This window comes from Strigops habroptila, chromosome 11, assembly GCF_004027225.2.
Source record: "Strigops habroptila isolate Jane chromosome 11, bStrHab1.2.pri, whole genome shotgun sequence".
In the NCBI taxonomy this organism is placed as follows: domain Eukaryota; kingdom Metazoa; phylum Chordata; class Aves; order Psittaciformes; family Psittacidae; genus Strigops; species Strigops habroptila.
In genome coordinates this window covers 25,809,115-25,831,599 of record NC_046360.1, presented here as the reverse complement: position 1 = coordinate 25,831,599, position 22,485 = coordinate 25,809,115, and the positions used below count along the sequence as shown (strand labels likewise).

The 22,485-nt window shown below is 40.0% G+C and overlaps 2 protein-coding genes across 5 annotated transcripts in view; both read left to right on the top strand.

The window, feature by feature from the left end:
* Positions 1 to 8,354, top strand: part of DENND6A (DENN domain containing 6A) — a 30,022-nt gene extending 21,668 nt beyond the window's left edge. For 2 of the 4 annotated variants that reach the window (XM_030502364.1, XM_030502362.1), the window contains exons 13-20: positions 736 to 801; positions 896 to 960; positions 1,547 to 1,636; positions 3,482 to 3,535; positions 3,623 to 3,732; positions 4,319 to 4,421; positions 5,919 to 5,993; positions 6,487 to 8,354. In XM_030502364.1, the coding sequence (XP_030358224.1) occupies positions 736 to 801; positions 896 to 960; positions 1,547 to 1,636; positions 3,482 to 3,535; positions 3,623 to 3,732; positions 4,319 to 4,421; positions 5,919 to 5,993; positions 6,487 to 6,618 (695 nt within the window). In that variant the 3' untranslated portion in view covers positions 6,619 to 8,354. The remainder of the gene's footprint in view (positions 1 to 735; positions 802 to 895; positions 961 to 1,546; positions 1,637 to 3,481; positions 3,536 to 3,622; positions 3,733 to 4,318; positions 4,422 to 5,918; positions 5,994 to 6,486) is intronic. The other 2 variants (XR_003993884.1, XM_030502363.1) reach the window with 2 other exon arrangements.
* Positions 8,355 to 10,500: 2,146 nt separating this feature from the next.
* ARF4 (ADP ribosylation factor 4) lies at positions 10,501 to 22,118 on the top strand. The gene is made up of 6 exons (XM_030502361.1): positions 10,501 to 10,993; positions 17,545 to 17,625; positions 18,133 to 18,242; positions 19,266 to 19,337; positions 19,850 to 19,975; positions 20,855 to 22,118. The coding sequence occupies exons 1-6, from the start codon at positions 10,927 to 10,929 to the stop codon at positions 20,939 to 20,941; spliced, it is 543 nt and encodes a 180-aa protein (XP_030358221.1). The 5' UTR covers positions 10,501 to 10,926; the 3' UTR covers positions 20,942 to 22,118.
* The last annotated feature ends 367 nt before the right edge of the window (positions 22,119 to 22,485 follow it).

The following is a 22,485-nucleotide window of genomic DNA, read 5'->3' as shown; positions in this document are numbered from 1 at the left end:
AGGAAAGAGAAAGCTTGTGGGGTTTTTAAATTTTTTGTGGGGGTAAGAGGGAGAAGGTGGTGGTGTCTTTTCCCCTTTCCTCTCCACTCTGCAGGTTCAATAGCAATTCATACCATTATCTTTTCTGAAGTTGAGCGTCCAACTGTATCTAAACCAGGAAGTTGCTGCTGAGGCTGCAAGGCTGTTAACAGGGTTTAGGGTGTTTGGCTGGAGAAGGATATGTGAAAAAAACAAACAAAAAAGCCTCAGTTTGGCCTATGGAAAAGGAGACTGAATTAATTTTCTTACAACACTTAATCCATGGCTACCGCTTTAATTTCTTGTATACAATTTTTAGTTTGGCTGAGGTACTAAAGATTCGTTCCTGAAAGCATTTACCCTAAGAGCAACGAAGGAAGATGGAATAACATTTGTAATTAACGAAACAGTCATTCACTGCTAATAGTATTTTTCTTTGGCTGCTTTGATTGGGAAGGTCATCCCTTTAGGCTTTCTTGTTCGGTTTTGTTGGGGTTTTTTTGTTTTCAATGGGGCACTCTCATATAAAACGAAAAGCCTGTATGGTGTTATTCATGTTTACTGGATGTCTCTGGATATATACTTGGATGCTTGTCGGTGTTCCTAATGCTTCTTACAATATTAGATAGTCTTCTATGCAATGTATAGCACATCAAGTGTAGTATCTAGAAATAGAGATGGAGGTTTCAAGTAAGGTGGCTTTAAATGTTTTGGCAGGTGAAGTTCCAAAGCAGGTGAAAGTGAAAAAACTGAAGAACCTAAAAACTTTGGACTCCAAACCTGGTAATAAGTTGCTTCGGAGTTAAATTAGCAGCATTTAAATTGTGAAAAGCATACCCCATGTTTCCTTTGGCTATATGCTGCTTTTTTTCTTTAGGTGTTTATACCTCTTACAAGCCATACTTGAACAAAGATGAAGAAATTGTTAAACAGTTACAAAAGGTAATACCGCAAGTCTCTTCTGAATGGAAACCATTCTGGGTACTCTCATACGGTGTTTTCATTTAAGGCTGAGCACTATGTAACTGAAATGAAACTGGGTTCTGATTCCTTTGCCCCAGTTCATAACTGGATAGATGCACAACCTTGTCAGCAGTGTCCATAACAACATGAACGGTAGAGCTCAAGAAGTTAGCTTAATAATATAGAGAACTGAAGTGACTGATCAGTTCATGTGTTCTGGGTTTTCCACCCTCTGCCATCTCCCTCTAGTCTCTTTGGTCTAGAAATCTCACACGTGAGGTGTGTGAGAACCAGAGCTTCCAAACTTTATTTACAGAAATCTTTATTTCCTTGCATTTCTTTACATGAAAGTAAAAAAAGAGCAATTGAAGGGGTGAATATCCATGCAAAAAGACTTCATGCTGTTGTTTTTCTTTCCTGGTTCAGGGTAAGGGGTGCTCACGACAAATGAATACAGAAACACTGCAATAAATATTCTTTAAAAAAAAACAAACCAAAACACAACTACTTACGTATTTTGGGGTCACAGACTTATTGTAAAATTTAATTCCTTTTGTTTTTTAAGGGAGTACAACAGAAACGTCCTACGGAAGCACAGAGTGTGATTCTTCGGCGCTATTTTTTGGAATTGACAGAAAGTTTCATTATTCCATTAGTGAGTTCTTAAACTAATGGGGTTTTACAAATGTAATACGGAGTTTTGGCATTACCCTCACTGAATAAGTCCAGGAACTGTCCAGTAATTAGCAGCGTACCCCTGGGGTCTCTTGACTTTGCAGACTTACAATTCTTTAATTACCATACTTGGTATAAAAATTATGAAGGCCATAGCTTAATGTCAGAAATGAAACATTTATATATCTAGACAAAAGGTTCAGATCTCAAGAAGGAATGCTTCTTTGTATATGTGGCTAGAAAGTGTTTTTGGATGTTTGCTTGTGATATATTGTGTAGCATTTATGCAAAGCAAAACTGTGTGTGTTTTTTAACATGGAGTAAGAGGGAAATTGGAACCCGTATCCACTGCTGAATTTTTTATTTTATTAAGTAGAAGAGTGTTGTCCTTGACTTTGAGAAATGTCAATAGTGGAAAGGTAGAATTGAAAAGTACTTTGTAATGAGAAGAGCTCTGTAAGCGTATACTCTTGCAGCAAATTCCTATTTGCTATGATAGCAGAGGGGATACTAGAAGGTAAGCTTTCTATTGATAAATGAAAGATCAAACAGTTCACCTGGTAAATTAGACTGGCTTATTTTTTCCCTTAAATATTTATTCTGTCTTCTAATGGTAGTGCTTTTCCATGCAGTCATTAAAGTTTAGAGAACTTTTCCCTTTTCTAGTTATATTTGTGCACCCACTGATTTATGCTTGAAACTATCTAGCACATCTCGGTTCCTTTCATCTGCTTGTCCAGACAGAGCACTTCATTACTTGTCCTCCAGGCAATCAGTTTACTTCTCTTACTTCTTCACAGACTTACTTATCTTTGCAACTCCATTTTTGTCTGTGTTCTATCTGACTTTGAAAGAACAATGTCTATCTCCAGAAGTAAACAATTCGGGGTTTGTTTTGGTTTTCTTATTTTGTTTGTTGATTTTATAGAGATTTTTTTGCCATTGGATTACCTGCAGGAGAGAAATCTGAACAGTCAAACCTCCTTGGGCAGTTGTTTGATGGCTGCAAGGCAACTGTTTCTTCAGATTACTGCAGTATTTGCAGGATTAGAACTGGTAAAAAAGATTATTATGAAAGTCAGCTTTATCTCTGTCTCATTTCCTGTCTGGAAATGTTAATGGCAAACACGATGTAGCGGGAGCTACAGAATTTGCTTTCTCTTACCTGGTCTCAGTTTTCCTCATTATTATTGCTGTTTCAGAAAAAAAATGGGCAAATTAAATTTAGTATGGATGGCTATTTCGAACACTTCAGTACCTTTGGGGAAAAATAGCATGCACAGAACTCTTCACTAGATCATAAAACCAGAGATGAATGTAGGTTAACTAGGGCACCTGATCCAACCCCACTGCTCAGAACAAGGCCAATTTGAATATATAGCTAAATATCAAACCTTGCTTTACAAGTACAGGCATAAACTTTTGTATGAGGGGCTTGGTAAAACACTTCCAGACACTTAATAGAAAGTGGGATTGCTGTTTGGAATTGCCTGTGATATGAGGGTACCTGTCAGCAAAAGAGAGAAGGATGATTTACAGGTGGCTGGAGTTCAGGATATATATATTCCATGTACACGTTTGCTTCCTGTCCTTTCCCTCTTGTCCTTCTTGAGTCTAGCTGGCATAATGCTCTGTAGTTGGGAAATACAAATGGTATTAGATAAGCTCCTTCTTGTGCTCTCATGTGGTAAATATGCATGACCCCACCCTGTACCAGTACTTAGAAGAGAATATACTGTGGTCACAAGTGATAAGTAAACATACACGTGGATTGTGTATCTTCAGTACTGGTGATGCAAACAACCTTTCTTTTTCCTTTCCCTAGGAACGTTATGTGGCAAGTCTAATGCCTTTGCAAAAATGCATATCACCATGGAAGGTAAGGAAATATAATTCAAATGAGCTGGAAATTGGTGATTAGAGAAAACACTTATGGATGCTAATGATTATTTTTTTCCTTCCACAGAGTCCACCACAGCTGAGGCAGTTTAGCCAAGATGACTTCATGAAGACACTGGAAAAAGCAGGACCACAGCTCACATCAGGTTTAAAAGGGGACTGGATAGGACTTTACAGGTCATTTCTTTCATCAGCATAAAAATTAAATTATATAAATGAAGACAAATCAGTAGTATAAACACTCTTTCCCTGAACAAACTTGATTATCAGTATTGATTTGAGTAAGACTTACTTGTAGAATATATGCTTTAATAGGAATTGGTAGTGCTTAGTATACTTTACTCATTTACATTTCTCTGTAACCTGTTACTGGTTTTCATAAGGTGCTACTAACACTGCAGGTCTGTGTATTCCAGTATTATTTGTGGTTTTAGTTCTGGTTCTAGCTTGATTCATCTTTCCAATCAAACACAAAGATAAAAATGAGGATATTTCAGACTGAGCCTCGCTCTTTTCCTGAAAAGATTCCTCATCTTTATTGTCTTTCAGGCACCTTTTTCTTTACGTTGTTTCTCAATCCTTGTCTTGATGAATAGAAGCACCTGTTATACTCCAGATTATTTTTCTGAAAGCAAACAAAAAAAGGGTCCTAATATCTTCCTCAATCTCAAACATAATTACGTTACATTTGATGACATAGAAAACAGTGTTACCAAAATTGTGATTAAAATATAAAATGTATTTTGCTTCTGTGTTTTACCAGGCATTTTTTGAAATCACCAAACTTCGACGGTTGGTTTAGGAGCCGGCAGAAAGAAATGACACAGAAGTTGGAGGCCCTTCATTTAGAAGCCCTCTGTAATGAGGTTAGAAACTTGTGGGCTTATGATTACATTTATCACATTATAATAAAAACATATTCTCCTTCAGGTCAGTTTTACTCCTGCTGTTTTCATTGGTTGAACATAATGTCAATTTTAAGTCAGATCTAGCAAAACATGATTTTGTTAACCAAGTACAAGCTAGAACTAGAGCAAAAGAGAACAATATGAAATACTGGTCACTTTTTTTATAACAACTGCTGTGCTGTTTGTAAAATGTATCTTCAGTAATTTTTTGTTGTGTATTTTAAATACAAATACAGACACAAAAAGGTTTTTCCTCCTATTTGATCCTGTTATTTCATTCAGGTTCCTTCCTTGGCATTTCATTTGACAACATGTTTTTAGTTGTGATATGTTTTGTAGCTTTGAAGGTGGGCACCATAGAAAACTGACAACTAATTAGATAGGGATAGTAAATAAGCCTACAACTGATCCATAGTAGTTGGAAGCTGAGAAGTGAAATCTGTTTATTGACATAAAACAAAATGCCACATAAATGATCTTACGTTGTAAGATCCGTTCTTTACTCAAGAAGCTGAAGTGTAATACATAATACAGTGTAATACACAGTGTGTAATTTAAGTTGGAACAACTGATAAAGGAAGGTACTGTGAGAGGAGAAGAGATTGTGCAGCTAAAGAGGGAATGGGAAGAACAAAAGAAAGTCAACACCACAGCTTTAAACAAACAAAAATTGTGCTGGTTATTTTCAAAAAGCCATTGATTTTTATCCCTGGCCTTGTCAATTCCCAAACATTACATTGTAGCAGCCAAAATAGATTATTTGGGCTGCTCTATTCGAACAGTTTGCAGGGCAGTAGCTAGGTCGGTTATATCACCTAGAATCTATCTGGCTGTATTTGATGTTAACTTATAGCAAAGAAAAGGAAATGTCACAAACTTATTTACTGATTCTGCTCCTTATTAGTCTTTTCTTTAGATCCAAGTGTTCACGTCTTTTTGTACAGGAGCAAATGTCTTTAATAGGTAACTAGTAAAGGGTGGGGAGGGGGAGGAACAGAACTTCCAGAAGAAAATTCACTTAACGGGTATATTTTGCTACTTATCAACAACGTGTTCTCCTTTAATGCCCTAGAAACAAGAAGTGCTGCCGGGCAACTTTTTAATAATTCATGGTGCCGGCAGGTCTGATTTGGTGACATTCACTTCACTTTGCATTGTAGGTGCTAGTTTTGAAACTAAGCCTGTTTGGCATGGGTTGGTTTTTATTTGTTTCTTTGTTTTGTGAGTGTGTGCTGGTCTCCTGTTATGCTGAGTCCTGGGCAAACATGCAAGTAAAGCAGATGTTGTAGTTCCCAGTAGAGACAGTGTTTGAGTAAAATGAGTTTAGTAAATGGCATGAGAATAAGGAAGAGGAGAAGACAGACCCATTCTGAACAGTAGGTGTAAATTAATACGACTTTTGAAAATGTTATATGTTGCCATAAATATTACAGTGCTTAATTTTTATTCTTCTAGAACTTGGTTTTCTGGAGTCAGAAGCATACTGAAGTAGAAACGGTGGATCTTGTCTTAAAGTTAAAGAATAAACTGGTAAGTAACTGAATTGAAGATGGGCTCAAATTTGCGTGACTTAACTAGATGGAAGTATAATGGTGTTTATAGGTACTTCAATGAAAATATTTTTAGATCTAGGTAGCTTAAGGAATCAATCATTCAGGTTTTTAAAACAAGAACAGTCATTCCAGCCATGCCTGAAAAGTCAGCTGGCTTCCCAACAGTGTCCAGCTATGTTGGAAGCGTCGCACTGATCTCATTGTTTTAAAACTAGTTGGAACTTTGTGATTGATCTGAGTGGAGCAAGACCAAATCCTCAGGAAAGAAGAGCAAATTGTGATTCCTGAAAGTCCAAATCAGTGTTAGCTCATGCTGCTGTGTGGCTGTTGAGGAAACCTGCTATTGTCCAAATTCCTACTCGGTCAGCAAGTGAGGAATTAATTTTGCAGATGTGCTAATATATCACTCTGGTGTATCTTAAGGTAAAATTACATTTTTAGTAGAAATCATGTTTTATGTACGTTTGCAGTTGCAGGCTGACAGAGAACATCTTCCTGTGAAAACTGACACACTGAAAAAGCTGCAAACACACATCAATGACATTATACTGGCACTTCCAGATGACTTACAGGACATCTTGCTCAAAACTGGCACAACATGATTTCTACTAGACTCTTTTGTGCAGAAAACAGAAGGCAAATGTAGTTCCACAGAAGACAGTGGCTTACCAAGTTGGGAACACAGCTCTAAATAGTATATTAACACTACAAGTGGACTGTTCTAATCGTATAGCCCACTATACTATTTTCACTGGTTTTTCCACTTAAATACCAATGCAACTAAAAGAATTCCTGTGTCTAATAATGTCTGAAATAAGTGCTCTTAAAGAAAAATCTGTGGGCATATGAAACCCTACCACAGTCTAGGACCACAGTGCAGTGCTGGCATTGCAGTATGTTTTCCAATTGGTGCTGCTATACCCAATCCTGGTAACTCAGGGGTAAGCAATATTGATCCTGTACTGTCCTGTTGATGTAGTATCTGATTACTTTTTTTTTCTTCTTTTAGTTTTCGTCTAGTGATAAGTCCAACTGACATGGACTTATCACCATGTGTCTTGGTCAAAATACATTATAATTGAGGTATTTTACTAGTAAATCATTGCTCTCCAAACTGTTTCAGGGACATGTGAAATAATCAGATCCGTTCTTAACATTCTTCCTTCCTCCTTCTTAACCATCTTTCCAAAAACATTAATTTAGCATCTTTCAAGAAGAGAAGGCAGCTGACATTTCCTGAAGAGAATTCTCTTCCATTCACAGTCATTTATAGAGTGCTCTTACATGCCTTAAATATAAAGTAATTGTAAACTAATTGGTGGTTTTAAACTGCTGACATCCAGGATTTAAAGTGGATCACTAGTGTAAATGTAAGCATGCAGTATTCATCACAGGAAATAAACCCAGTGGTGTTCTAGTATGGATTGTAAAATCAGTGATTTCAGTAGAGGTAGCTGATACAAAATCTGTTTCAGTTGGAGATCACAGCTGTCAGCTCCTGTTATTCCTTTATTTTTTTATTTACTTAGGGTGTTTGAGGAGGTAATGGGGCTGGAGGGAGGAGGTGCTGGCTTCAGCTGAAAAGAGCCTATGGAAAGGTCAAACTGTGGCATGAAAAGTTTGTAGCATGGAATTGTCAGTATATGCATATAGCAGACATGCATAAAGGATATTGTCCTCTTGAGTATTAAGCAACAAGAATGTGATGTTCCTCTTCTTGAACAAGTTTCAGTAGTATATGAGAACTCAGCTGCTCCACATGCAGTGTTGTACTTTGACCAGTTTCAAGAAGAATCAAGTTAATGCTGTGTACACATAGCATACGCTTTATATGACAAGTGGATCACAGTTACACAAAAACCAAACAACTCAGCTTTTAAGTGCTTGGATAGAATTTTTAAAAGCTTATGACATAATCCTGCTATAAAAATATGCTTTTGTATGATAAATATTTCATACCATCTTTCTAAAAATATCTTATTTAGATATAAAGTGTCACAACGGTATTTTTATGAAAATGATGTATTTTAATACTGTTATGGTTTGTATACAATTACTCATGACCAAAAGTTTAATGTTTCTATTATTTTACTTCAACTACACCACTTCAGCATTAATTTCTAACTTGCGGATTTTTTTTTGCACACCCTGATAAATAGCATTTCTAATCCATAAATCAGCTAAGTGGCCATTCTTATACTAAATTATCTTAAATATTTAACCTGGAGCACTGTGTAGTTTCTTGGAACCATGTGAACTGGTAACTATGGTAACTATCACATGACTGCAAATATGTATTTTTGTAAAAGAAAATAAAGGGTTTGATTTTTATGTTTTTCTTTGGAAGTTACGTGACTTGGATGCTGGGTGTGGGTTGGTTGATTTTCCCCTCTTCTGTGTAAGCAAAGCTGTTGAGAACCTTGTAGAGGCTGCTGCATAGTTTGTCTTGAAGAAGCTTCACCCTTTCGGTGATCAGAAATACCTGCTGTGATGAGGTGGTGGTAAAGTTGGATCATGCATCATGGTTGTAGTATGATAGAGCTGCAGGACTCTCAAGAAAGCAAGTGGCAGGGACTGGTTTCCAAGCAGAATTTATCTAATCTTCAGTCTATTTCCTGTACACATCTGAGAGGCCCTTGAGAAACATGGTAGTGGGAAGTATACTGCAAGCAAAGCTCGATTCGGGTTTCTTTTAATGGAGTTGGTGTTCATTTAAATCCCTAAAGAACTAGGTGCTTAAACAGAATTAGAATCTATATGTATGCACACACACATCGTTTAGACCAAGCCAGGAAAAAGACCCTAAGTGAGAGAATACCTGGATGATTAGAAGGGGTCCTAGAAAAGGGAGAGCAGCTGTTCAGTAAAGGAATGCTAAAGTATTTAGTAAAGGGCCCCAACTGGGTCGTCAGAAGAAGTTAAGACTGCCTCATTTAGGACAGTAAACTGGACATGCATAAGCTTTGGGACATCACTATTTATTTTAAACAGTGTAAAAATAATGCCAAGAACCAAAAGATGAGATAAAGTTCAGTAAAATATGGAAGAGGTGCAGCTAGTCCTGGAATGGTGGCAACACCCATGATAGGAATAGAGGACAATGAATCAAAAGTATGTTGTGAATAATAGTTATGTATGATTATACAGAGCAGCCACTTGTGTTCGTGTTGAATACTTCTAAAGCAAATGTTTGTTAGATTGTACTCAAACAACTGAAATAATCAAAGGTATCTATTCATGACCTAGCTATAGTGAGACCGTGCCAACTTGGAGGTCTTAGAAAGTTACTTACTTCAAAAAGAGTCCTTCACATATTTTGTAGTACACTTTATCTCAGCTAAGTTCAGGGAAGCTTAACTTTCCTGGTCAAAAAAAAGTGTAAATACTGAGTGCTCTGAATAGAAAATAGGTAAGTATTGGAAACTTAGAACTGGACTCCTTAAAACTATCAGGAAATTGATATCTAATAGTGGATGAGGATCATACTAACATCTTAGGCGCTAACTAGATTAAGATAAAACATGACTTATTTAAAAGTTATATTAAAATGTAACTTTTAATTTGAAACAGAAGAACATAATGTAAAACTTGAGTTAGACTTTCAACATGACATGTAAGAGAGGAACAGCCCGAGTCTCACTGAGTAGCAGCCTACTGTTAGGATTTGGTTCAGGACTCTCTCTTTATTAAGACCATTAAAGACATTTTTCTTTAATGGAGGATAAATAGCTTCTGTTTGAAGAAATGTTCGCTCTTGTGTACTGGCACAGTTTCTAATGAGGATTGAAGAGTTTTAGGGCTTTTGATTGAACGAATGTTCCCTCGGGAGTGGGAGCTCAGTCACTTAAGCATTAAACCCAGCTCATCATATGTTGCCCTGATTTAATTATCACCATACTATGAGCTTCTTACAATAACTGTGAAAGGAGCTGCTACAGCTGGTTATGAAATCAAACACGCCTCTCCAGAAATGGTGCGTTTCTAATAAACCAGGGCTTGTTTCAGTTGTATTCCTGTATTACTTCCCTCTATCTGCTTCCTGGCTGAGAAGCCGTGTGGTTGTTTGGTGCCAGGATCACACTGGGGTTGGCCTTGATGCTGCAGAGCATAGAAACAATGTGAGCAGAAGATCCTGTGGTGATCGGTGTTCCTGTGACAGAGCTGTCTGGGGTTGGGGTGGTTTGATTCTTTCATTATCTGGCTCTGTTGCTACCAGGGTGTATGTGGGGGGTCTCTGAGGATTCGTTTCACTCTGAGCCCCCCTACTTCTCTCGTGCTCTCAGCCGTCCCTCGGCCCTGCGGGAGGGGGGCCGCCGCCCGCCCTGCCTCAGCCGGAGCGCAGCGGGACCCGGAGCTGCGCTGGGGTTCAGGGGAGCGGGGCGGGGCCGCTGGGCCTGCGCCTCGGCCCCTGGAGCTGGGGGGCTCCCTCCGCGCTACATTTCCCGTCCCGCCGCGCAGCGCCTTGCCTGTGGCGGCCGGGACCCGCGGCGGGGCGGGGCCGAGGCGCTCGGCTCCATCCCCCGGCGTGCGCGGGCGGCAGCGCTGTGCGGGCGGGGCGGGGCGCGGCGGCTGCCGGGAGCTGCAGTCCCCGCCGCCGTTGGGCGCCGCGGCCGCGCGGCGAGGGGCGGTGCCGCGGCCGGGGGATGTGGCGAGCGTGACGTGATCCTGTCCGCGTTGGAGCCGGGGCGGCCGTGGCGAGCGTGACGTGGCAGAGAGCGAGCGAGGCTCCCGGTCGCAGAGCCGCGGCTGCCGCTCCCGTCCCTGCCGCTGCGCTCTCTCAGTCGGCGCCGCCGCAGCCTCCTCGCCCGCGGAGGGATCCGCGAGTGCAGACGGGAGCCGGGCCGCGCTCCCTCCCTCCTTCCCTCCCTCCTGCTGCCTGTGCCGCCGCCCAGCCCCGCGCCGGAGCCGCCATGGGCCTCACCATCTCCTCGCTCTTCTCACGCCTCTTCGGCAAGAAGCAGATGCGCATCCTCATGGGTAAGGGGCGGCAGCGGTCCCCCGCAGCCCTGGCGCTGCAGCCGGCGCACCCTGCGCGGCCGGGCCCGCCCGCTCCTGCACGGCCGCGTCTCGCTGGCGATGGGGGAGGGGAGGCCGGTGTGGGGGGTGCGGGCTGAGGGCCGGGGGGGACGGGACAGCGCTCTGTCCCCGTTCCGTAGGGCCCGTGGGGCGGTTGGGAAGCGAAGGAGCGGAGGGGAGAGAAGGGGCAGTGGGGGCAGGGGAGTGGATCGGGATATATCGGCTCTTCCTTCTCCGTCGTGTTCCCGTTTTCTGCCCCCGCCCGCGCCGCGGTCCCACCGCCGGGCAGTGCCGGAGCCCGCTGCCGCGGGGGGCGTGCGGGCAGCCTCAGCCCCTGCAGCCCCTGCGCCCTGCACCTGCGTTTCCGCTTGCGCCGGGAGCAGAACGTAGAACAAAGATCAAATTGCAGGAGGTGAAGCCGGTGCCCGCCCGCCGCGGCGGATCGGCCGGTCGGAGGAGGAGGAGGAGGAGGAGGGAGCCCCTTACGGGGAGCCGGGCGGGACCGCGGCCGTGCTGCCGGCTCCTGCCCGAGCAGTGCGGCTCCTCGAGCAGGATGTGACAAAGCCCGGCGTGTTTAACGCCACGAGCTTCAGGAATTACCTTATAATGGCCGGGTTTCGGTAACGGCGGTGTCTGTATCTCTGACTCTTGTGAAAGGACGTTTTGGTACAGCATCTATGCACTTTAATTCTCCTGTAAATCGTGCACAAACCCACAAAGACCCGTAGCTCTTCCAGCGCATAGTTTTACTGTCTGCCCATAATTATTTATTTGGAATTACATTCTGGTTCTCTTGGCACAGACCGTGTAAGAGTTGAAGCCGGTGGCTCTTGAAGATTCTCACTTTAAGGTTGTGGTTCAAAAGGTTAGAGCGAGCACATACTGCATCTGGTATTTCCTCCTCCACTGCAGCTCTGCCCTGCCTTCTTCCACCCACCTGCCCTCCCCCGCCAGCGTTAGGTACAAACAGGTCCTAACCCCCAAATTTTTCTCAGATTCTGTCACCAAAGTGCGTGGAACTTGATTTGGGGCCATTGACTGAAGTAGCTTATCCTAAGAAATTATATGGAGTGCTCCTTTCAATATAGGCAGTAAAGGGACTGGCTCCTAACAGTGGAACTTCTTGGCACACTGCTCATCTTAGCGCTGCCCGGGTATGCCCAGCAGACACAATAATGTAGCTTTTTTTAATTACAGTTTTGCACATTTTGTGATGACAGAGCTCTTTATTGCATGCACAGTAATTTTTATTTTATCTTCTCTGGTTGAAATTAGAGACTCTCATCCATTTCAAAATAACCCGAGTAATTTTTGTCTTTGAGACAACTTGGTACATCTGTTGGTTTCAAGGAAGCGATTTGACTGTCTCCCTAGCAGCCAGACTCTTCATATAACTCTTAAATGAATGAAGTCAGATCTTCAGATGAGCTTGCCGGTAGGATGAGATAGCATCTCTGCTATTTGTAGTTCTGTTTCATTCGCAAAATAATGAAAATGGAAAGTAACATCATACAGATCAAAAGAGCTTGCAAGGCTTTCATTTCTTCACTGGTGGGGTATCAGTTCAAATTTAGGTTAGATGCGAGTTAGGGAGCTGTGCTTTGTAGCCGTTGGTTCAAATGCTTTTCTTAAATACAATTTTTAAGGCATTATACTAAAATACAGGGCTGGATCAGAGCATGGGACTGCAGCAGATTTGTTCTGTACTGTAACAGGGTAAAACTTCTGCTATATTGTCGTGAGAGTGTAGCATAGGGCCTAAACTGCATGTTTAGAAGCAGAATGTGTTATATTGGACATGACATAATTAGTTTGTACCTGTAAAGTGGAAAAAAGTTCTTTGTGGTATTTTACATTATATACCAGCACTTTGAGGAGAGATGTCTGAATGAATGCAGGGGCTGAATTAAACTTTTCCTCAAGGTGGTAAGTTTCAGTTTATGGTTTGAAACTGAGCTGTACAACTTGAGGCATGTAAGTTTTTGCATGTACTGTGCCAGTGAAGTAACTTTATGGGGTAGGGTGTTTATGGAGAAATATTTAGGGGAAATAGTATATGGATGAGTTGGTAATGAACAGATGGTTAATTTATAATTGAAAATTCCCTTTCACAGCTTTCTTCTGTTTCTGCAGAATTCCAGATAAAATAGAATTAATTTCGCTCTTAAGCCAGACTTTGTGTTATTGAGTTGTGCAGAATTTGAGTATTTCTCATCAGGTACCATTACCAACAGCAAACCTGACACACTGTCCTTTATATTCCCAAACTACATTTGTTGTAAAAGGTAGACATTTAGTGGTATAGAGTTACTGAAATTCTGTCTTTAAAAAAATGCTCTTGTACAAATTAAGTATTTTTCAGAAATACTGAGTTAACATTCTGAGGAACTGCGTGTAAAATAATTCCTGTGCCGTCTTTATAGATGGAAGTAACTCAAGGGAAAAGAAGTAACTGTAGGGTAGGATTGAATGACTTCAAGTTGGACTAGGCAACCCCAGGGCATTAGAGTGGAAAAACTGGGTCCTAACTGTACATGTACCTGTCTGGAAAATTCTTCACTTACAGTTTCTTGTGCTTAATAAAGAAGTTACTGTTTCATTGTGTACCTTTCAGTATCATAATTTAGTGTTCTAAATTGTAGTTCTGCAAATGCTACTCAGGAGCTTCAAATACAGATGTAATTGTTAAATGCATTGGGGGAAAAAGGTGAGATTCTTTGGGAATTGTGTCACTGTACAGCACAAAACCACTTTAGCTGCTTTTTACTTGGTTTTCATTTTTAACCCCTGTTGGTTTGGGTGCTGTTGGGGTTTTTTGTGTGTGTGCTGTCGAGAAGCTGTGTTGAGAATCACCCCTTTGTGTCCCCCAAAGACTTACCCAATTGAAACTTGAAAGAGGAATAATATATAAAGGATCAATTGGACAAGTTTTGAGAGAACTGGTATAAAGGTAAGAGAAAAATTAAGGAATACAAACCTGCAGTAAATTGGGTTTTGTTAATTTTATGGTTTTTAAGCTAGCTTTTGATTGTAACATGAATGACATGAATCCATTAAATACCATAGAAGCTTGCTTGCTTCCCCCATTCCCCCCCCTTTTCTCATCATGGGACACACTCATTTTGGAAGTACCAAAACGCTGTCTTCTGTAGTAAACTTTGGAAATCTCAATCTGACAACCAAAGTCTTGGTCTTGAGGGGGGTTCTATTTAAAAAGTAAATTCTCTGTAGTTCGTATGAAGTTCTGTGCTGTGATAACTGAGGCAGCTCGATACTCAGCCAGCCATGATCAAAGTCGGAAGTTGGTAAATGGGGAATGCCATGTGGTCACAGGGGTGGTGTCCCAGGGACAAGTGAACTACAAGCTTGAGATTTAGAAACACGACTGACAGGCTGTGAATAAAGCACTCTTAAGAGTAGAAAAGGGCTTAGAACCACAATGGTTTAACAGCAGATGAAAGCATTCTAGATACTCTTTTTTTCTTCAGCTGGAGGAAGAGGATGTTTGACTTGGTTTAAAGATAAATGGCTGCAAGTGTGAGTCTGTGCTTCCCATTTGCACTTTACTGTAATCTTACTGCTTTGTGGTATAGCTGCTGAGCACCAGACCTTACATTGAGATTCTTACACCTCGGACTTGGCAGTGGTCAGTCAGGCAGTAGAATTAGAGTGAAAATGTAGAATCAGAAATGTACTTTACATTATTTGGGCACTTAAAACTTAGGTTTTAATCTTGATAGTTAAATAAGCTTCAGCTTTCTGACATGAAAGTAGCTCATAGATTTATATTTAGTGTTCCAGTGCAAATGTAAACATGAGTTTATTTTTGGACCACTAAAAGCAATAGTTACAGTTCCTAGCAGCTAAAAAGATTAAATGCGATTTGCTTCAATTGCAAAGAAATTTCTTGTTCTTAAAAGGGTGGTAAATGGAAAATTCTGGTGAGAAGTATTAATGGAGGTTATGCTCTTGATGGCAATTGCTTGCTTAGACTTCCTAACGTTTGCAATTTGGCTAAAGAAGGCAGGTTTTGCAAATATGGTCATAGTGATTTGCAGAAGCTGCCTTCGCTCAGTTAAAAGCTGCCGTCTCAAGTGTGGAGTCAGGAGAAGAAAGCCCGTATCTATAACTCAGCCTCCCTCAGTGCAAAGTCCGACAGCTTAATCAGAATTGTGGCTAAGAGTGGATTTAAGCGAAGTCTTTGGGCTTTGTGCTTTTGTAGCTGAGGTAGTCTTCTGCCAACACAGTGGAGGTGCCAGTGGGTCCTGGTTCAAGAGCACATGGATAACTGGGGCAGTGATTTCTTAAATTTAGCAAATAGCTTAAAATTCTTGACTAGTTTGTAATTTCTTAACTCTGATTCTTCATATCTTCAAATGGTTCTTGACACCTTGTGTATATTCTTTGAAATGAGATTAGCTTTTGTCTGTATCTTCAGTATAACCCCTGAACACACTAGAACCATTTGTGTAGGTAATGCCATCTTTCTTTCGTTGCTAATTTTAACAAATCTTGTCAGTGTTTGTTCTGCTGATAACTGGCTTGGGTTTTGGGGGGTGGGAGAAGAGTTCGTGAGTAAGTGTAGCTTTAATTTGTGATTCACTAAACAATCTTAATGCTAATTTACTGAAAAACTATCACTTATATATCATGTACATACGTTATATTGTCTTGTAAAGATCGAGGCAGCCCACAAATCCCCACTTGAAGCTGAGCTGTGTGAGGATAGTGTTGGGCTTCAAGCATTGTGCTATTGAAAACATTGTTTCTTAGTGTACGTGGAGTATTTGAGGGTTTTGGAGGTCGCTTGAAGGGTTTTCTAAGGCTACCTGACACTTCATTGATGTAGGGAAAATGCCAACATTTACAAGTTTCATGATTTGCAAGCTCTTGTGAAACATCTGCTGCACCGTGTCTTGTTTTTTGTTCATGTTTGTGTTTGGTTCTAAAAGAGACCAACACCGAGACAACAGCAAACTTAAAACTTACATTTTCATTTGAGCATTTTGGGAGTTTATTACCACTCAAAGAGCTTTGGTTTTGATGGTAGAGGTTTGGGGTTTTTTTCCCCTCTCTTATTTCATGATATTAACAATTAGACCAACTCATAGATGAGGCCCTCAGTGATATGGTTTAGTGGTGGTCTTAGCGGTCCTGGGGTAGTGGTTGGACTTGATGATCTTAAAGGTCTTTCCCAACCTAGTTGGTTCTATGATTCTATGGTAATATCAAAGAAACTGCATTGGCATCCTGTTGACGCTTTCAGAATATAGGACAATTATAGATAGTTATTCTAATTAGTTTGCTGTCACAGCAGTTTTTGTCTTGAGAAGGAGGAGGCTTTTTAAGAGTTTGGTTTCATTCTGAGTAAGTAGGTAATTTTGAATTCCATTTTATTGCAGTGCTAAGGAAACAGTTGTATTATTAATAGTCAAGTCATCAAACCACTTACAGCTTAATACATTGCAGTCACCAAGTAGGAAATTAACTTGCAACACTTAATGTTATCAACCAAGGATAACGTTTGGTTTCTTGTCCAAGCATTATTTAATTAATTCTTTGATGGGAGTTATTTTTGTTTTGGCAAAATTTTGACCGTTTCAAGTTTCACAAATAGACATTTTATTCAAACTGTTGCTGTGGTAAGTGTTCAGTACCTCCTGTTTATTTAGGTGCGTATGTGCTAGGCATTGGATTCTAACACAACGAATTGAATTTTTTTAAGGATCACATATTTACCACATAACTTACATTGAAACCCAGCAAGTTTACGTTTTGTTGTAGAAACAGAAGAGCAAATTTCAGTGCAGAAGGCTGCCTATAAAGATCAAAAGTGGAGACTCCTAATGAAAGCATCCTAATAGGTCTTAATGAATGGAAGTGATGTCCTGAAGATTTACAGCCCTTATGGTATATGCAGAGGGAGAACAGAGTTCCCTGATGTGTGTGTTTCTGTCAGTGCAAAATAAATGTTTTAGCAAAGGGACAGGAGACTGGAAGGGGGAGGCTGAAATGTCTTCCATTGATAGTGCAGCTCCTGTTGGTTCAGGTGCCTGTGAAACTGGCCTCAGTCGAAGGTTGTGAGACCTTCTCCCCAGCTTGAGTGCGAAGCAGCAAGTGTGTGATCAGTAAGACACTGTGTGCTAACTTTAGATTGTTGCTCAGCATTTGAAACCGTCCTGATGTACACAGAAGAAACTTTCAAAGTGAATGATAAAAGTTAAGTAACAGAAATACTAAAGAAGATGACTAGAAACTTGTGAGCCTGCAAGTTGAGGATGGAAGTGTGTTACTGAGCTTGTTTTCTTCATTGCTTGTTCTCTCTGTCAGTGCCGGGTAGAGCAGAAGGGGAGAAACACACGGTAGTATATCAGCAGTGACTCGGGGTGTTTAAAAAGCTGTTTCTTCTCAGGAAAAAAAACCCTAATGCTCTGTACATAAAATGGCACATCTTTAATTCATCAGGTTGTAGTTCATGTTCTGAACTAAATCACATTTTCTGTTTGTTCTAGTTGGTTTGGATGCTGCTGGCAAGACAACTATTCTTTATAAACTGAAACTAGGAGAAATTGTCACCACAATTCCCACTATTGGTAAGATAACCAATTGTCATGTCTTCATTCTTGTTACTTTAAATTTGTGTTGGAGGGATGGGTTTCTGAAGAGTGTAGGCATTTGTGATCTTTGCTGTTAGTATAAGAATTGGGATAAACGCGGGCTTTCTGGTACTGCCATAATAACTGTGTCAGACCAAAGATATATCTAGACCAGAATCCTGTGTCTGACAGTGGCCAGTGACCAACGCTCAGGAGTACAGGAACCAGTTAAGTAGCAGTACTTCCCCCAAACACCATGATCTTTACAGTTTGTGGCTGAAAGATTTGCTGAACCAAAGGTGGTGTACTTGGATTTAAGTAGTTAATTTTTTTTTCTCCCCCTTGAGTCAATTTTTTCTTGATCCAACAATTCAGTTTTGATAAGCCATGTTATATACACTTGGGAGAAGCGTAACTTAGGAAGGAGATATCTTTAACATGGTTAGAATTACATTTTAACACTAGTATTAACTATTTATAATGATTTAACTCTTTTATTTTTAGGTTTCAATGTGGAAACGGTAGAATACAAAAACATTTGTTTCACAGTTTGGGATGTTGGTGGTCAAGACAAAATTAGACCTCTTTGGAGGCATTATTTCCAAAACACACAGGTAAGAGTTTGGAGATGGCAATAGATAAACTAGGATCTACCTAGTGTTCTGTAGATCTACTTAGGATCTACCAGTGTTCTGTAATGGGCCGGAGCCACTGGTTTGTTTGTGAGGAACTCTTGGTCTTTGCTGTATCCATGCTTCAATTTCTTTGAGCTGGCATTAGCTTATACATTAAAAACTTTATTGCTTAAACACCCTTCTACATACTTTTCTTTTAATAATCATCCTTAAAATACACAGCTCTTGCTTGCTCTATCAGTGTATTTAGCATGCTGAGTATCAAAAATTACCATAAAATATCTTGTTACTGGTTGATTAGAAAGTGTCAGCTTCATATTGATGTGACTGCTGACATTTTTGGTGACATAAATGTGGTTCTTTGGCTCACAAGTAGTAAGGTAAGTTGCTTATTAGTATCAGGAAGCTTTGGTAGTGCATGGGGTTTTGGTGGGGGGACGGGGAGTATCTGGTGGGGTTTTGTTTCTTGGTTTTGGGGTGGTGGTGTTGAGGGGTTTTGTGTGTTGAGTCTAAAATTGTTTCCAAGAAACTTCTGTGCAGCCTAATGCATGTGATTGGTGCAGAAAATTGGAGAAGTCTGGGTTGACAAAAAGGAGCCAGCAAAGTGCTGCTGTGAATACAGTAATAGTTAATTTCGGTTCCTTATTCGACCCCATTACTAAATATTTTTAAAAGATGCTTTGCTTTTCTTAGAATGGGAAAATGTAACGTTTTCAGACTAATGAGTCCCACACTAATCCATAAACCAGCATTTGTGGTTTTAAACTTTTTTTCATTTAGAAGGCCTTTAGAAGATTTTTTACAGTTGAAAGTTATTATTTAGTTGTTTAGACAGACATTGTGCATTGCTTAAACAGAAATTTCTGTCAAATTTACTTATGTAAGAGAGGAGATGATCACGGGATTCAATTTGAGGGTGTTTTTTGTTTTAAATAATACTGTAAATAGTAAATATGTAAATGTTTACACTGATTTTTTTCAAACCTGCATAACTTCTTACAGGGCCTCATTTTTGTGGTAGACAGCAATGACAGAGAGAGAATCCAGGAAGCAGCAGAAGAGCTGCAGAAAATGGTAAATATCAATGCCTTCTGAAATAAGATTATACTCTTTGGCATAGTTTTGGATGTTTGTCAGCTTCCCTAAGGCATGTAGGACTTGGAAATTTTAGAGAGTTTGTAAAGTGCATATTGTATCCATCAGGTAATTCTGGTTCACGTAAGTGTGCTGAGTGGTAACTGCAACTGTGTAGAGAATTGTAGCTCGAGAACTACTAGTGTGTCAGAACTTTTCTTCATAAAACCTTAATAGAAATGCAGCAGATCAAGAATTTTGGAAAAACAAATGGGTGTGAAGAAGTTCAGCAGCAAAGTGCCCATAAATTGAAACTTCTTATTGAAAGAATATTTCTTTACTTGAAGTTCTGTTGGGTGCTAGTTAAATTTCACTCAGTACTTGCTAGTGACTTCAGAAGCAAGATTGAAAATTTATAACCCTTAAATCAGGATTTAGGTTTCTTTAGTGACTGTTGAAGCAACTGAAATACTCAACTGAGGTAATGTAATAACGACCATTTTTTTCTGTAGCTTCAGGAGGACGAGCTGCGAGATGCTGTGCTGCTTCTGTTTGCGAACAAGCAGGATCTGCCAAATGCCATGGCAATCAGTGAAATGACAGATAAACTAGGTCTTCAGTCTCTGCGTAACAGAACTGTAAGTGCTAAACTTCCTGGTTGATGAACTCTTGTCTTCTTTTATTATGTATTAGAAACGTAAGTTTTCCTCTAAATGAAAGGGAGGTTTTCACCTTTCTGTAGAAAGATGCACATACTTGCTGTAAAACTCTGTAGTTAGTAGTTTACGGTCCTTGTTCAAAACAAGGGATTTAGGAGCACAATCCAGTGTGTACAGTTATTGCAAGTGTTTCATCTCTCACCTTTTCCTGGAAAAAAATACAGATTTTCCAGTCTGTCACTGAAATGTTTGACAAAGCAGGTGGTGGCCTTTTCTATTTCTCAGTGTTTGTTGTTCTGGAGGAGAAAATGCATTGTGCATTCTCGCCACTACAAAGATGGGAGGAAATTAAGTAGCTTCTGAATTGTTAGATTCCATCTGCACAAGCCTCAAGACACAGGGTTGCTTCACATAAACCATGTAGACTTCTGTAATACTCCCCTAATGTCGCTGTGTGTTGACACACTAAGATGATAGCCATAGAAGATGTTGTAGAGGTCTGGTCATTTATATAATTTCATGTCCGTTTGCTGAAATAGAAAGCAGTCTTTCAAAAACAACAAACCAGTTTTAAGTATATAAACTAAATGCAGGTTCTGTATTTGTTTCTTGATGCCCTAAATGGTGTTCTAGCATTTGGTAGGCCAACACTGAGTTTCTGGATAATGCCTGAACCCCATCTATTTTATATATACTTCTCAACATTTTTAAAAATACCATCTGTTCAGTATTGACTCTACTTCTGGCACAAAGAACACTATTTGAGTGTGTGTGTGTGTGAGTGTCACATGCTGTGATAACTTAGCTTGCAGTTTGTCAGTATTAAATTGAATTTTTGTTTGTGTTCTGCATTAACAGTGGTACGTCCAGGCTACCTGTGCTACACAAGGAACTGGTCTGTATGAGGGACTTGACTGGCTGTCAAATGAACTCTCAAAACGCTAACTCAAACTGGATGACTTTCACCAGGGACATGTTTGATATAAGTGGTCTAGGCTTGTTACAACAAAATTAGTTTGCATCTTGGTTATTACAGTATCTGGAACTGATATTTGGGCAGGATATTACAGCGTTTCAACTTATTTTGTTGCCAATTATTGTTTACCGAGCTACATGTTGCAAAGGTAGCAATATGCTTGGGTAAAAATCTCCTTAACTTGGAAAAAGTGTATCTTCTGATTTTATTCCCCTTGTTAGCCTACATGCCTGAATATAGTTATTGTGACATCTTTAAGATCTGTTTCAAATACTCTTTTGAGCCCCAATAAATTAATGTTTTAATTTTTTTTCCTCCCTGCTACTTTTAGTTTACTGATGCCCTGTTTCATTCCTCAGACAGTCTGCTGATTTCAAAATGTAGCATTCCGTATGTATTTATTTCTCTCCCTTGCCAAAAAGAATTCCTAATATTGCTTGTTCCAGCCAAGGAAATGCTCTAAAACACTATACCAATCTACTGCACTGAGGAACATTTTATTAATCCTTGGGTTCTGTCAGCCCAACTTGCCTTTGTGTGAATTGGATTTGATGGGTAGAATAGTTCTGTGCTGGTTGCGAAGAGCTCATGTTGAGGTTGTTTTTAATATTCAGCAGATTGTCTTCCTTTATATTGTATCTTTTTTTATGTTGCATGTTGCTTTTTGGTATCAGCCTGACTATTTTTGCCCAGTGTATAATAGTTCTGCTGAAGTTTTACTGTTTGTTGGTGAACATATCTTCATAAAGAAATTTTGGAAATTCATCAAACTCAATGGATTAGTTTCTTCATAACCCACTTGGAATTATTCCTAATAAAATGATAAAATGTATAGTTCTGTGTATGCTTTTCTTGATTCCTGAAATGATTGAACTGTAAGTTGTCACTTACACTTTTTCCGTATACTGAGCTTTCCTGCAGCTTGAATGTGAACATCAGTCTCAGATTTTCTTGTGTTCAGAGCTATGTAGAGTGGGACATGGAAAGTAGGCAACAAAGTTGTATACAGTGCAGTAGAGTAGCTGTCAGCAAGGCATAGAATTCTGTGTCTTTTGAAGTTGTAAATCTAAAGTTCTTTTTAAGATGTCCAGATATGAAAATACTAACAGTTACAAAAATTGTAATAAAACAAATACCAACTGCCTGGAAAGCATGCATGTCTGTTCTGTAGTTGTATCTACATTGCAAAACCGTCGTGGGTTCTAGCAGGAGACTCACACATTCTGGTGGTGGCTCACTGGGAAGCTAACTTGAACACTGGTACAGGAATTTAGCTAATATTCTATTAATGGTCATAGTCACCCCAAAAAATCAGCTCTATGCAACTGCTGCTGTCTGCTTTCATATTTCTGCCCCCTCTGTAGTCCAAAAGACCAAAATTAACATTGGTTTTTGAGGCTGCTACTAATGGATATTTTAGTATCTGTTTTTCTATTGCCTGCCTTGCTGTATGGATGCAAATCTGGCTCAATCGTTCAACTGAAATACTCTGTTCTATGGGTTGCAGGTCTTT

Excerpts from the sequence above, each read along its gene's own strand:
- ARF4 (XM_030502361.1), top strand. The coding sequence starts at position 10,927 with ATGGGCCTCACCATCTCCTCGCTCTTCTCACGCCTCTTCGGCAAGAAG. Across the intron at positions 10,994-17,544 it reads GCAGATGCGCATCCTCATGG|TTGGTTTGGATGCTGCTGGC; the intron begins GTAAGGGGCGGC and ends TGTTTGTTCTAG. Across the intron at positions 17,626-18,132 it reads CACCACAATTCCCACTATTG|GTTTCAATGTGGAAACGGTA; the intron begins GTAAGATAACCA and ends TTTTATTTTTAG.